Consider the following 16,045-nt stretch of genomic DNA (forward strand, 5'->3'; position numbering starts at 1 on the left):
CATTTCGACTGCATTTCAGCCCTGCCACAAACGGACCAGCTGACATGTTAGTGTTGACGAGGACAAGGCTGGAGATCACTCTGTCATGCTGATTGAGTTAGAATAACAGACTGGAAGCTTTAAAAGGAGGGTGGTGCTTGAAATCATTGTTCTTCCTCTGTTAACCATGGTTACCTGCAAGGGAACACGTGCCGTCATCATTGCTTTGTACAAAAAGGGCTTCACAGGCAAGGATATTGCTGCTAGTAAGAGTGCACCTAAATCAACCATTTATCGGATCATCAATAACTTCAAGGAGAGTGGTTAAATTGTTGTGAAGAAGGCTTCAGGGTGCCCAAGAAAGTCCAGCAAGCGCCAGGACCGTCTCCTAAAGTTGATTCAGCTGCGGGATCGGGGCACCACCAGTGCAGCGCTTGCTCAGGAATGGCAGCAGGCAGGCGTGAGTGCATCTGCACGCACAGTGAGGCGAATACTTTTGGAGGATGGCCTGGTGTCAAGAAGGGCAGCGAGGAAGCCACTTCTCTCCAGGAAAAACATCAGAGACAGACTGATATTCTGCATGAGGTACAGGGATTGGACTGCTGAGGACTGGGGTAAAGTCATTTTCTCTGATGAATCCCCTTTCCGATTGTTTGGGGCATCCGGAAAAAAGCTTGTCCGGAGAAGAAAAGGTGAGCACTACCATCAGTCCTGTGTCATGCCAACAGTAAAGCATCCTGAGACCGTTCATGTGTGGGGTTGCTTCTCAGCCAAGGGAGTGGGCTCACTCACAATTTTGCCTAAGAACACAGCCATGAATAAAGAATGGTACCAACACATCCTCAGAGAGCAACTTCTCCCAACCATCCAAGAACAGTTTGGTGACGAACAATGCCTTTTCCAGCATGATGGAGCACCTTGCCATAAGGCAAAAGTGATAACTAAGTGGCTCGGGGAACAAAACATAGACATTTTGGGTCCATGGCCAGGAAACTCCCCAGACCTTAATCCCATTGAGGACTTGTGGTCACTCCTCAAGAGGCGGGTGGACAAATAAAACCCCACAAATTCTGACAAACTCCAAGCATTGATTATGCAAGAATGGGCTGCCATCAGTCAGGATGATGCCCAGAAGTTAATTGACAGCATGCCAGGGCGGATTGCAGAGGTCTTGAAAAAGAAGGGTCAACACTGCAAATATTGACTCTTTGCATAAACTTAATGTAATTGTGAATAAAAGCTTTTGACACTTATGGAATGCTTGTAATTATACTTCAGTATACCGTAGTAACATCTGACAAAAATATCTAAAAACACTGAAGCAGCAAACTTTGCGAAGACCAATACTTGTGTCATTCTCAACTTTTGACCACGACTGTAGATGAAGGGCCTCATTGCCAAAATCTCGAAGTATTCCTTTAAATAACCTGTACTCTGGGGGTAGACGTAAATGTAAATCAGGGCCACTCCAATTTGGTAAATGTTTTGTATGGTATGTATTAATTTGTGAATGTTCATCATCCATTTCGTATATAATATGTTACGAATGCCAATTTGTTTTGGCTAAAGTTAGCTAGGTGGCTAACATTAGCTAGGCAGGGGTTAAGGTTAGGGGAAGAGTTAGCTAACATGCTAAAGTTGCTAAAGTTGTCCCTGATGAGATTAGAACACACAATATTTGGTTTGCTAGACTTCGCGTTATATGCCCACCCACCCATCCACCCATCCACCCTAACCAACCACCCTACTTTACTATGTTACATCTAGTCTGAGGCCAGGCTGCTGTAAAATAATGTATGAATTCATGGAATGTATTTCTCCACTGTAGATCTCGACGTGCTAGCTGCAATGGAGACCTCATCACTGTAAGTACCCTATGCTTTATGTGGCAGTCTATATGGTTATTTATGATAAATTGGACTACATTGGGGTTTTTAAGATGAGCAACTGATTGTTTCCGCCAAGGTCCCCTACTCTGGCAACAACAGGCAGCACAGAGGTAAGCATTAACCCACATGAAGGGGTAACTTAACCCTACTCAGTGGGGCTCCTTTAACCTAGTCCCATACTGTATGAACTGTATCCAACTCTTTCAAGCTATATCATTATATTGCATGTGGTAATAAAGAGTTGAATGTTGCACATATAGTATGAGAGTACTAATGATTGTTGTGTCGTATAGATCCCTGCTGTAAACCAGACCAGTCTGACAACATCTCAGACTCGGTGAGTGATCACAACAAAATGTTTCAATGGTTCACCAATACTATACTCTTTCCAGTATTTCCATCAAATCCTGTGAAGTCATTGTTTTTCTCATATCATAGGGAAAGAAGTGAAACCTCACCGGAGGACATTTTCAAACTGTGTGGCAGCTCTGACACTGAGGTTGGCTATTTGATTCTTGTCATCTTATGTCACAGGCCTTCCCCCAATGTCTGCTGTGATGCTATTTGAGCAATGCTTTCAATGAGTATTAATCATCAAGTCAGTGGATCTAATGACTGTAGATGCCTTTAAAAATATACATTCAAAATGCTTGGTTGTCTGGGTACATACTCCCCTCTGTATTTATTTGGGACAGTGAAGCTAAAATTTGTAAATTTGGCTCTATACTCAGCGTTTTGGATTTGACCATGTTTCATGAGGTGACAGTACAGAATGTCACCTTTTTTATTTGAAGGAATTTTCATAGTGCTTTCATTACTAAATAGTAAAACAGATATGTATGTAGTCCCTCCATTTGAAAAAGTTTATGTATATATACAGTGCCTTCAGAAAGTATTCAGACCCCTTGACTTTTTCCAAATTTTATTACATTAAAGCCTTATTCTAAAATGTATTTTTATCCATCTACACACACAATACCCCATAATGACAGGAGTCCACCTGTGGTAAATTCAATTGATTGGACATGCTTTGGAAAGGCACACACCTATCTATATAAGGTCCCACAGTTGACAGTGCATGTCAGAGCAAAAACCAAGCCATGAGGTCGAAGGTATTGTCCGAAGAGCTCCGAGACAGGATTGTGTCGGCACAGATCTGGGGAAGGGTACCAAAAAATGTCTGCAGCATTGAAGTTCCCCAAGAACACAGTGGCCTCCATCATTCTTAAATGGAAGAAGTTTGGAACTACCAAGACTCTTCCTAGAGCTGGCCGCCCGGCCAAACTAAGCAATCGGGGGAGAATGGCCTTGGTCAGGGAGGTGACTCTGACAGAGCTCCAGGGTTCTTCTGTCGAGAGTGGAGAACCTTCCAGAAGGACATCCATCTCTGCAGCACTCCACCAATCAGGCCATTATGGTAGAGTGGCCAGACAGAAGCCACTCCTCAGTAAAAGGCACATGGACAGCCTGCTTGGAGCTTGCCAAAAGCCACCTAAAGGACTCAGACCATGAGAAACCAGATTATCTGGTCTGATGAAACCAAGATTGAACTCTTTGGCCTGAATGCCAAGCGTCACGTCTGGAGGAAACCTGGCACCATCCCTACGGTTAAGCATGGTGGTGGCAGCATCATGCTGTGGGGATGTTTTTCAGTGGCAGGGACTGGGAGATTAGTCAGGATCGAGGGAAAGATGAACGGAGCAAAGTACAGAGATCCTTGATGAAAACCTGCTTCGGGACAAGTCTCTGAATGTCCTTGAGTGGCCCAGCCAGAACCATTTTAGAATAAGGCTGTAACTGAACAAAAATGTCTGAATACTTTCTGAATGTGCTGTGTGTGTAAATGTATGTACACTACCAGTCAAAAGTTTGGACACACCTACTCAATAAATGTTTTTTCTTTATTTTTACTATTCTTTTACATTGAAGAAGAATAGTGAAGACATCTCAACTATGAAAGAACACATATGGAATCATGTAGTAACCAAAAAAGTGTTAAATCAAAATATATTTGAGATTTTTCATATAGCCACCCATTGTCTTGATGACAACTTTGCACACGCTTGGCATTCTCTCAACAAGCTTCATGAGGTAGTCACCTGGAATGCATTTCAATTAACAGGTGTGCCTTCTTAAAAGTTAATTTGTGGAATTTATTTCCATCTTAATGCGTTTGAGCCAATCAGTTGTGTTGTGACAAGGTGGGGGTGTTATACAGAAGAGAGCCTATTTGGTAAAAGACCAAGTCCATATTATGGCAAGAACAGCTCAAATAAGCAAAGAGAAACGACAGTCCATCATTACTTTAAGACATGAAGGGCATTCAATACGGAACATTTCAAGAACTTTTAAAGTTTCTTCAAGTGCAGTCGCAGAAACCATCAACCGCTATGATGAAACTGGCTCTCATGAGGACCTTCACAGGAAGACCCAGAGTTACCTCTGCTGCAGAGGATAAGTTCATTAGAGTTACTAGCCTCAGAAATTGCAGCCCAAATAAATGCTTCACAGAGTTTAAGTAACAGACACATCTCAACATCAACTGTTCAGAGGGGACTGTGTGAATCAGGCCTTCATGGTTGAATTGCTGCAAAGCAACCACTACTAAAGGACACCAATCAGAAGAAGAGACTTGCTTGGGCCAAGAAACAAATTGGAGATTTTTGGTTCCAACCGCCATGTCTTTGTGAGATGCGGTGTGGGTGAACGGACGATCTCCGCATATATATTTACCACCGTAAATCATGGAGGTGTTATGGTGTGGGATTGCTTTGCTGGTGACACTGTCTGTGATTTATTTAGAATTCAAGGCACACTTAACCAGCATGGCTACCACAGCATTCTGCGGTGATATGCCATCCCATCTGGTTTGGGCTTAGTGGGACTATCATTTGTTTTTCAACAGGTCAATGACCCAACACACCTCCAGGCTGTGTAAGGGCTATTTTACAAAGGAGAGTGATGGAGTGCTGCATCAGATGACCTGGCCTCCACAATCCCCCGACCTCAACCCAATTGAGGTGGTTGGGGATGAGTCGGACCGCAGAGTGAAGGAAAAGCAGCCAACAAGTGCTCAGCATATGTGGGAACTTCTTCAAGACTGTTGGAAAAGCATTCCAGGTTAAGCTGGTTGAGGGAATGCCAAGAGTGTGCAATGCTGTCAAGGCAAAGGGTGGCTATTTTGAAGAATCTCAAATATAAAATGTATGTACTTTTTTGGTTACTTCATGATTCCATGTGTTATTTCATAGTTTTGATGTCTTCAATAATTAATTTAGAAATGAGCAAAAATAAAGAAAAACCCTTAAATGAGTAGGTCTCAACTTTTGACGTATGTATGTATGTATATGTGTATTCAGACCCCTTGACCTTTTCCACATTTTGTTACAGGCTTATTCTAAAATGCTAACCTCTCACCATTACCAGTAACAGGGGAGGGTAGCGGTTTTTGGAGGGGTATGATCTTTGTTCCGCTAACTTTCTCACTCTTCATTATTCAAGAATCATTCATGATTATCCATAATCATGGTAGGTAGCATCCAAATGAATATTGACGTGTTCAGAAACGTCTTCCATTCTTATTTACAATAAGTGACTCCAAAATGACACTACATTATTCACCATTCAGTTCCTATTGGGCAAAACATAATCAGAAACACAACCCAAGCAAACTGCAAATGCATCAAACAAATTTGTAGAGGCACAAGCTTGATGTAGTCTTTGCGTGCTAGAAATATGGGACCAAATATTTTTTGGGCCTACTTTAATACAATAAGTGAATTTGTCCAAATGCTTATGAAAAAACGTAGAATGTGGGGACTAGATGCATAAAGTGCTTTAATTTCTAAACGGTTAAATGGATATCTATGAAAATACCCTCAAATAGGTGACATTCTGTACTGTCGTATCGTATGAACATTTTGATCTCAAATGTTTTACATTTAGCTTCACTGTCAAAATAAATACGGAGGGGAGTGTATGTCCAAGATCATGATGAAAACCTGCCACCTTCTGGAGACCACAGGAACACTGCTTGTGCAGTCAGATCATGTCACTGAAAACGTCTGTGATGTCTTGGGCCTTGGCATTACCATCGCTGCATGTGTTAACGTCTGACTGCCTCAGGTCACTGTTGAAGTAACTGAGACTATTGGTGCCACGTATACAGACTTGTCACATGTCAGGAAGCAAGAGAGTATTACATTCTTGACTGCTTTGAAGAGGTACCAGGTCAGTTTGTAGATGGAGAAATGTCTATAGACTGTCTATTGTGTATGTTTAGAGGGTAAAGTACTAAACCACTTTCCTCTCAAGGGTATCTGTTTGGCCATATTTCCCTCTACATTTAAACATCAGTGTCTCTATGCTGTCTGTCTGTTTTGCAGGTGGCCAGGGCGAAAACAAGGCTCTTCAGCAGTCAGTGTCTCTCCTCTGGCGGGTAAAGCCACAGTCCCAAACACTTGTCCGAAAGACCTCTACAGGACACCTCTCTGTTCCTGTTAACTCACAAACCAGTTCAATGTTCACTCAGTTATATTAGTCGGTTGTCTGTAATCATGTCTGTTGAAACTGTTAAACTGTATCTATAGTTGATGTTGTCTCACAAATAGCAAGACCAAAGAAAACCCCTTGGTAATCGAATGGACACTACTAGTTGCAGAGGACTAGTGCAATTATAGTTAATTGATTTCTATCTCCATGTCTTCGTGTCCTCTTCAGGTCATCAACACACTCCACCCCAACCAACAAGGAGAAACACAAGCAAAAGGTTTGCAAAACAATTTTCACGATTTGATCAAAGTATTAGGGTATTGCACTCAATGGGATTCGCTGCTAACCATTTGTCATTTGTGGTATCGTAACTACTTCAGTCCTCCAGGACCCCCAACAGCACACATTTTGTTGTAAACAAAAACACCTGATTCAACTTGTCAAGGGCTTGACGATTAGTTGACTAGTAGAATCAGGTGTGCTTGTCCGGGGCCACAACAAAAATATGTACTATTGAGGGTATGGGGGACCGGAGTTGGGAAACACTGCTGTAGCCAGTGGCGTTGTTTTGAAATCTCATATTCGTATGAATGAATAAAGGTATTGAACTTTATTGATATCCTCTACAGTCCAAATCAAAGGCCTCTCCTCCTCCCCCTCCCGAGGCTGGCAGCAGTGTGACCCTGTCCCAACGGGCCAAACACGACTACACCAGGAAGAAGCCCAAAACCAAGAGCAAACTGAAGAGTGAGCATGCCACGTCCCGCTTCCCCTCACACCCACTCATTGTGTCTGAGTGCTCTGAGCTGCGTTGGTCTAGTAGACACCCTGCTGTAGCCAGTATCCCCCTCACTCTCTCTACAGTTCTCCCCCTGTCCTCTCCCAGCAGCACGGAAGAGGCCTCCCCCGTCAAGGTAACACGCGTCTCTCCTTTATTCTAGGTTAGTAATTTTATAGCTGGTGGCAGCCATAGCCCTATTTCACCTAGGCTACCAGACAGTACCACCCCTTAAAACAAACTGACTGTCAGTAACATTTTGGGCAGTTATCAAATTGGATGAAATTATTGGTTATGCCATAGTGTTTTAAAGGTACTGTATGGGATCTAGGAATCTCTTCTGTGGTCATTTATTCTTGAAGAATATAAAGTGAAAAATGAATCCTAGGATGTAGCTTTAATAGCATAGGTCCAGTTTCTGGTGTGCCTCTTTACCTCGGGACTGTGATATGAAATGTTATTGCTGTTTGACAGTTGATGTCCACCACATCCCCTTTCTGTTTTGAACAGCACCGTACACCAAGTAAAAGCACTGCAGAGCAGCTATTCGACCAGCTCAAAGAGAAAGAAACTCTGGAGTTTTCTCCTCCGTCCAACCTGATTTCACGAGATTCAGGCAAGCTATACATTCATCAGAACAAGGCTGCATCTGAAATGGCACCCTATTCAATATAGTGCACTATTTTTGCCTGGGCTCATAGAGGCAATGTTAACTATGGTTGAATTTTGAACTCATGGATCATGGTGCTATAGTTTGAGACCTGTAGCTGATGTGAAACCTGTATGGGACTTTCCCTTCAATACAGGTATTTTTTATTTTACCTTTATTTAACTAGGCAAGTCAGTTAAGAACAAATTCTTATTTACAATGACGCCAAACCCGGACGACGCTTGGCCAATTGTGCACCGCCCTATGGGACTCCCAATCACGGCCGGTTGTGATACAGCCTGGAATCGAACCAGGGGGTCTGTAGTGACGCCTCAAGCACTGAGATGCAGTGCCTTAGACCACTGCGTGTCAAAATAAAAGTCCCATACAGGTGTCACATTAGCTAACAACATTGCATTTCTTGCAGGCTTCCCTGATGTCACTGGTGAGGATTGGGACAAATCTGTGTTTCACCGGGAGGAACAAGATGAATCTACACTTCAGGTACCCCGTAGTACTAGCCTGGTGCCAGATCTGTTTGTGCTGTTTAGCCATCGCCATAGACTACGACCGTAAGCATTGGCTATACAGCACAAACAGATCTGGCACCAGGCTATCATGGTACATCCCAATAACACAAAATATGTTTCACCTCTCCAATAGGAGAATCCCTCTCCTATTCCGAAATCTTCTCTTGGAAGATTTACTAACAGAAACCCTACATTTGTACCCTGGTGCTAGTTATTCTATTGTTTTGTTGGGTGTTTACTGTACTGTTGGTTCTAACATATGTAATACATGTTATAACATGTATATGTTATTATAATATAAATGTAATCTGTCATAATCAGTGCTTGACTTGGGCAGGAGCTCACCGGAGCTGAGTACCGGCACCTCCATTTTCTACTGCTTGAGCTCCTGTTCCTCTAGTAGAATATTAGCTCAAAAGTGTTGTGGAGCTCCTGCACCGAAATATAAACAGTACCGGCACCTATTTTAGTCCAGGTCAAGCACTGGTCATAATGTGAAATCATTATTTCAGGACCATGTTCCCAATCAGGAGGCTGCAACTCCTAGGAAGAGGCCTTGGGCCTCAGGTATGTCTCTGAAGTCCCTCTGCAATGAATTGACATGTACTGTTGACCAATCTGGTCTTTATATGTCTAAAGAGCATTTGTTTTCAAATAATTACCTTGGTCGTATTCATTAGGCATCAAACTGAATTAAAAGGACAAACGGGGAGGGACTACCTGAACTTGTCCTATAAGAAGAGCTTGCGTTCGTTTTCAATTGCAAAATGTTTTACTATTATGCAACCTAATGAATACGATAGAACACTTGATAAAACATGGCCCTCAGTGAAGGAGAAATTAGCATAAAGGTGTGGACTGGTGCTGACCGTGGTCAATGGCCATGTTGTGGTCTTATTACTCAGCAGAGCGTGCTGACTCGGGAGGTGCAGCGGAGGAGAAGAGTGTGCTGCCAGAGAGGAAGCTAGAAAGGGATCCCTCGGATCCAAGGCTAAGACCTAGGGCCCTCTTCCCCTCAGACCCTCTAGAGGAGGCTGCTGGTAATACATTGTAAATCGTACACACATGCATACAGTGCATTTGGAAAGTATTCAGACCCCTTGACTTTTTCCACATTTTGTTACGTTACAGCCTTATTCAACAATTGATTTAAAAAATACTAATCCTCAGCAATCTACACACCATACCCCATAATGGCATAGTGAAAACAGGTTTTTAGATTTTTTTGCAAATTTATAAAACTACATAAAACAGATACCTTATTTACATTAGTATTCAGACCCTTTGCTATGAGACTCGAAATTGAGCTCAGGTGCATCCTGTTTCCATTGATCATCCTTGATGATTCTACAACTTGATTGGAGCCCACCTGTGGTAAATTCAACTGATTTGACATGATTTGGAAAGGCACACACCTGTCTATATAAGGTCCCACAGTTGATAGTGTATATAAGGGCCCCGTGTAGCTCAATTGGTAGAGCATGGCGCTTGCAACACCAGGGTTGTGGGTTCGATTCCCACGGGGGGCCAGTATGAAAAATGCATGCACTCACTAACTGTAAGTCGCTCTGGATAAGAGCGTCTACTAAATGACTAAAATGACAAATGTAATAGTGCATGTCAGAGCAAAAACCAAGCTATGAGGTCGACAGAATTGTCCGTAGAATATTTATGTAAATTAGACTTCTGTATTTCATTGTAAAAAAAATAGCTAACATTTCTAAAAACAGGTTTTCACTTTCTCATTATGGGGTATTGTGTGTAGATGGGTGACATTTATTTTTATCCAGTTTAAATTCAGGCTGTAACAACAATATGTGGAATATGTCAAGGGGTATGAATACTTTCTAAAGGCACTGTATGCTACTGGATGTGCAGGCTTTTGTTCCAACCCCATCTGTTTCCTGCTCTCCAGAATCCATGAGCAGAGTGCTGAATGAGGAGGTGGAGTCTGAGATGGAGATGGGCTCTGGAGTCATCGCTGCCTTCCAGACCTTCAAGAGCCAGCTGAGAGCGCACTTCTCGGTGATCACATCACACGGACTCATGCAACACAACATACAATCATGGTCACTACTGTTACCCTGGTCCTGGAGAGCTACAGCTTGCCCCATTCTAATCTCGAACCCAGAAGAAAATATATTGCGTGCGCTGGCCAGCTACTGTCACCAGAGATCAGCCCGGCACTAACACACGATTCCTCCAATCGCTTACCCATCAAGACCTTTAAAACTAGACACTAGAAAACATTTGACTATGGAGCTATTTAATAAAGGTTGCTACCATTCATGTTTCAGTTGACTAATCCCCCTTTCCTATTGTTCCTACAGTCCAGATACAAGAAGATTGAAGCCCGCTCCCTGCAGTCTCTGACGGACTGTCAGAAAAACGTCACCTCTCTCCTGGGTGCTGTCCATGACAACAGGTAAAGACCATCACCTGGACCAGTCTTAAATAATAATGGATTAATTAATAATTGATGGATTCATTTAGATTAATCTCAAATCGCTTTACACTTGGGAGCTCGTCTCATCCATGGGTGATGTTTATACATAGTGATTGGACATGCCACCTATTCTTGTGTCCTATGATTGTTGGAAGATTCCGCTGAGATTCTCTCTGGTCCTGTGATTGGTCGAGGATGTGGTTTACAGTGACTTTCTTCCTGTTTGTGCAGGCTGGTCCACCTGGAGCGCTTCCAGGCCACAGTAGTCCAGGAGTTGGGCCGCCTGGAGAACGACTGCATCTCGCTCAAAGAGATCGAGAGGGAAACTGTGGTCTGTCTTTCTTCTGTCTCTCTGACTAGCATACAGTCCTCATTGAAACGCATTACTTCATTTGATGTTACCCTTACTTAAACCTGGGCCGTGTGTTTGTTAGGGCAAGCAACGGAAAAGATTTTGTAACAGATAACAAAAATTACATTTCTTATGGATGGGTGGTTGAACTCCTGTTTTCTGCCATCCGGTGCCTAATGAACACGACCCAGGCTGCCTTATGTTCATAATGAGAGAGTTTGTGGCTGATGTATGTACTGCTACAGAGATTACTTGGAAAGTAGGGCAGGCAAACTGCACAAGAACCAGTTGACAGTACTGCCTTCCTCCCACTAGGGTTCACTCTTGCTTCCACTACACCATCATTCTTTCTGGCCCACTCCTAAGAGTTAGGGTTTGGTTCAAAAGGATTCAAAGGGTTAACATTGTTTTGTTAACTCCTTTCATTTTTCAGAACTTTTGGCAGAGCGAGTCTCAGTCCGTGCGGTCGTTCTGTGACCGACAGCAGCAGAGGTAAGTAAGCACAAAACGGCCAACTGACCTAACCTTAATGCAGGGAGATGGTACATGTCACATCACATGTATCTAATAATGAAAATAATAGCCATGTCAGATGAAAAGTCATGCTCTCCCATCGCCTTCCAGGTTAGAGTCACTAGGAGAGCCCAGAGAGGGGTGGAGGAGCACCATGTCACAGAGGGAGGAGGCTGCAGCACCACCGGTACCCTTCTGACCCACACAGTCTATAACATACATCACATGGCATGTCCCCGTGGAGTAGGCTGTCCATCCTGTCCTTGGACATCATTCTTGTCGTCTTTTCAAATGGCAAATGAGATATTGTATTATAACCTATAATCGCAGACACGGATCACTCAAAACGAGAGTAAAAACACTTTGTACACTGCAAATCTAGCCAGGGTGAAGCAGGAGAACTAGTCATCTCTGTAGCAGTGTTATTGGTTGTGGTGTGAATCATGGTCACAGAGTTACTGTGTTAGTGGACCTCGGATGTACTTGGGCTCCCCAGGATGAACTACGGACCACACTGAACCAAGCAGAACTGAGCCAGCAGCAGCACTTCATAACCCACCTGACTCCTAGAGTATCAAAGACAATATTCCCAGCCTGAGCACAGTCTGTGTAGCTATGGCTGTTTGGATTTCTAGGTCTGTAACAATATTCAACATGGGATTACGGTGGCGTGAAATGATAGTTCACTTTTTTGAAGTTGGGAGATTCTGGATGTGGCTAAATAACCAGCCAATTATCTTAAATTGTTTTGATGGAACTTCAACAATATCATAGGCAAGTACAACTTCAATAAAGTGACTTATCTCTTTAAGACTTCAAAAAATATGACTTATTCTCTCTTCCTCTCCCCAGGAACCTCCAATGTAGAGAGCTGGTGACAAAGGAAATAGAAGCCAAGACACTCCAGTTCCTGATGAAACCAACACCACTTTGGACCTTTATATTGACATTGAACCATGAGTAACGTCATACAGATGTGTAATGGCTGATAGACCGTAACCAAGGTTCTCACCCAGGCAATGTTCCATCTTGCTCATTTTTTTCCTTTCTGGCATTGTTCAAAATACACAAAATAAGAGCTAATACATTAATAGCTAAAGGATAATAGGCTGATGAATTTCAGGGACTTGGTTGGACATCGTAGAGCAAGGCAGTCCATGCTTGTTTATTTTTGTTGATGAATTTTTTTATTTTGTCATGTTTGTCGATAGCCATTCAAAGACATTCATTGATCAGTGGTTGCATTTCTCGATCAATGTATAAAGTCTACGAAAGACGTCAGGAAAACCTGTAGAATAGTTTTTTTCTAAAGAACCAGTCAAATGTTCACCATGTTTTGCACACAAACTTGCATTCAAATACATTGTGATATCAGGTAGGTTTTGCAGTGTTTCTAAGGCATCTTTAGTTTAACAATAATTTGAGTGAATGCTCTGGAGTGATATTTTTGGTGAGTACACCATATACATGAGGCTATATTCTATAAAGGCATAGTTGTGGCCAAATATATTGGCACCCTTGCACTTTTCTTACATTTCTAATTTCTTATAAAATACGTTTTTTTCAAATTATGAAACTTTTGCAATGTTCAACCCAATGTTATTGGATTTGTTTAACATTGCAGAACCAATTTGATTTTTGTAAACTTATGTTTAGAAAAAAAATGTTTTTAGAAAATACAGGCAATTGGCATGGACAAAATTACCACCCCGGAGCTAGTACTTGATTGCAAAGTCTTTGGCCAAGATAACGGCAGACAAATGATTATTGTAGCTATCAATACGCTTGCTGCACCTTTCTACTGACAATTTGGCCCACTTTTCAGCAGCAAACTGCTCAAATTCTTAAATGTTTGAGGGTTACCCTCCACCAACTGCTGTTTTCAGATCTCGCCATAGGTTTTGGATGTGATTCAGATCTGGACTCGTCACTGGCCACTTCAGAACAGTCCAGCATCACCTGGGTGCTTTTTGCTATGTGTTTGGAGTCGTTGTCCTGCTGGAAGATCCACAACCTTTAATGGAGACCTAGTTTTTTCAACATTGGACTCCAACACTAATAATCTGCTGATTTCATGATGCCTTACCCCAGTACCAAAGGCAGCGAAGGAACCCTGCAGTATTCTCAAACCCCGTCTTTGATTGTACGGAGGGTGTTCTTTTCATTGAACGCTTCATTTGGTCGTCAGTAAACAGTGCTGATCTGTATTGCCGTAGAGCTCTAATTTGGTTTCTTTGGTCCACAGAACATTTGAACATTGCAGTGTTTAGGCTTGTTTCGGTAGTTTTCTTTGAAGTAGGCTTTTTTTGTGTCTCCATCAGCAGTGGGGTCTTCCTGTGTTTACCATCAACCAAATGAAGCGTTCAAAGAAAAGAACACCCTCCCTACAATTAATTAGGGCGAGGTTTGTTAATGCTGTGGGGTTGCTTTGCTGCCTCTGGTACTGGAGGCCTTAAATGTGTGCAAGACATCATGAAATCCGCAGTTCTTTGAGTGCAACGTTCGACAGTGTCCAAAAACTCTCTTCAAAGCAGGACAACAACCCCAAACACACACAAAAAGCCCCCTGGAATGGTTCAAGAAGAAACACTGGACTGTTCTGGAGTGGCCAGTGAAGAGTCCAGGACCCGGTTTCCCAAAAGCATCTTAAGGCTAAGTTCATCTTAGGACGTATGGTTCTATCGAACTTAAACTTAAGATGCATTTGGGAAACCTGGCCCAGATTCTAAATCCCATCCATATGGAGAGAGCTGAAAACAGCAGTTGGAGGGCACCCCTCAAATGTTGAAGAATTAGAACAGTTTGCTGCTGAAGAGTGGGCCAAAATGCCAGTAGAAAGGTGCAGCAAGCTCATTGCTGGCTACAAGAAGCATTTGTTGGCAGTTGTCTTGGCCAAAGGCTGTGCAACCAAGTACTAGCTCGTGGGTGCCAATAATTTTGTCCATGCCATTTTGTTAAAGAAATAAAATTGGTTCTGCAATGTTGAAAATCTGATAAGTTGTTTATAGTTTTAAACTTATTTTAGAAGAAATAGGAAATTATTTGAGAATTGTGCAAGGGTGCCAATACAAAGTAAAAAGTCAAATAAAGTATTGTGAAAATTGCTGATTGTACTCTATGACAATATACAGTGGCTTGCGAAAGTATTCACTCCCTTTGGCATTTTTCCTATTTTGTTGCCTTACAACCTGGAATTAAAATTGATTTTTTGGGTGTTTGTATCATTTGATTTACACAACATGCCTACCACTTTGAAGATGCAAAGTATTTTTTTATTGTGAAACAAACAAGAAATAAGACAAAAAACAAAACTTGAGCGTGCATAACTATTCACCCCCCAAAGTCAATACTTTGTAGAGCCACCTTTTGCAGCAATTACAGCTGCAAGTCTCTTGGGATATGTCTCTATAAGCTTGGCACATCTAGCCACTGGGATTTTTTCCCATTCTTCAAGGCAAAACTGCTCCAGCTCCTTCAAGTTGGATGGGTTCCGCTCAATTGGATTGAGGTCTGGGCTTTGACTAGGCCATTCCAAAACATTTAAATGTTTCCCCTTAAACCACTCAAGTGTTTCTTCAGCAGTATGCTTAGGGTCATTGTCCTGCTGGAAGGTGAACCTCCGTCCCAGTCTCAAATCTCTGGAAGACTGAAACAGGTTTCCCTCAAGAATTTCCCTGTATTTAGCGCCATCCATCATTCCTTCAATTCTGACCAGTTTCCCAGTCCCTGCCGATGGAAAAACATCCCCACAGCATGATGCTGCCACCACCATGCTTCACTATGGCGATGGTGTTCTCGGGGTGATGAGAGGTGTTGGGTTTGCGCCAGACATAGCATTTTCCTTGATGGCCAAAAAGCTCAATTTTAGTCTAATCTGACCAGAGTACCTTCTACCATATGTTTGGGGAGTCTCCCACGTGCCTTTTGGTGAACACCAAATGTGTTTGCTTATTTTTTTCTTTAAGCAATGGCTTTTTTCTGGCCACTCTTCGGTAAAGCCCAGCTCTGTGGAGTGTACGTCTTAAAGTGGTCCTATGGACAGATACTCCAATGCTTAGGGTCATTGTCCTGCTGGAAGGTGAACCTCCGTCCTAGTCTCAAATCTCTGGAAGACTGAAACAGGTTTCCCTCAAGAATTTCCCTGTATTTAGCGCCATCCATCATTCCTTCAATTCTGACCAGTTTCCCAGTCCCTGCCGATGGAAAAACATCCCCACAGCATGATGCTGCCACCACCATGCTTCACTGTGGGGATGGTGTTCTCGGGGTGATGAGAGGTGTTCGGTTTGCGCCAGACCTAGCATTTTCCTTGATGGCCAAAAAGCTCAATTGTAGTCTCATCTGACCAGAGTACCTTCTTCCATATGTTTGGGGAGTCTCCCACGTGCCTTTTGGTGAACACCAAATGTGTTTGCTTA

At 42.6% G+C, this 16,045-nt stretch overlaps 1 protein-coding gene across 1 annotated transcript; it reads left to right on the forward strand.

The window, feature by feature from the left end:
* The first annotated feature begins 1,772 nt into the window (after positions 1 to 1,772).
* LOC121568673 (synaptonemal complex protein 2-like) lies at positions 1,773 to 13,346 on the forward strand. The gene is made up of 18 exons (XM_041879078.2): positions 1,773 to 1,844; positions 1,945 to 1,978; positions 2,162 to 2,205; positions 2,307 to 2,367; positions 6,254 to 6,306; positions 6,588 to 6,636; positions 6,989 to 7,106; positions 7,224 to 7,273; positions 7,648 to 7,753; positions 8,214 to 8,290; positions 8,829 to 8,883; positions 9,225 to 9,356; positions 10,232 to 10,341; positions 10,647 to 10,741; positions 10,994 to 11,093; positions 11,548 to 11,606; positions 11,739 to 11,814; positions 12,480 to 13,346. The coding sequence occupies exons 1-18, from the start codon at positions 1,789 to 1,791 to the stop codon at positions 12,492 to 12,494; spliced, it is 1,290 nt and encodes a 429-aa protein (XP_041735012.1). The 5' UTR covers positions 1,773 to 1,788; the 3' UTR covers positions 12,495 to 13,346.
* The last annotated feature ends 2,699 nt before the right edge of the window (positions 13,347 to 16,045 follow it).

The sequence above is a fragment of the Coregonus clupeaformis genome, chromosome 7 (genome assembly GCF_020615455.1).
Source record: "Coregonus clupeaformis isolate EN_2021a chromosome 7, ASM2061545v1, whole genome shotgun sequence".
In the NCBI taxonomy this organism is placed as follows: Eukaryota; Metazoa; Chordata; class Actinopteri; order Salmoniformes; family Salmonidae; genus Coregonus; species Coregonus clupeaformis.

What these genes read in the sequence shown, in the direction of transcription:
- LOC121568673 (XM_041879078.2), top strand. Translation starts at nt 1,789, where the DNA reads ATGTATTTCTCCACTGTAGATCTCGACGTGCTAGCTGCAATGGAGACC. An exon ending in GTGGCAGCTCTGACACTGAG is followed by an intron (nt 2,368 to 6,253) that starts GTTGGCTATTTG and finishes TCTGTTTTGCAG; the next exon opens with GTGGCCAGGGCGAAAACAAG. An exon ending in CAGTGTCTCTCCTCTGGCGG is followed by an intron (nt 6,307 to 6,587) that starts GTAAAGCCACAG and finishes TGTCCTCTTCAG; the next exon opens with GTCATCAACACACTCCACCC.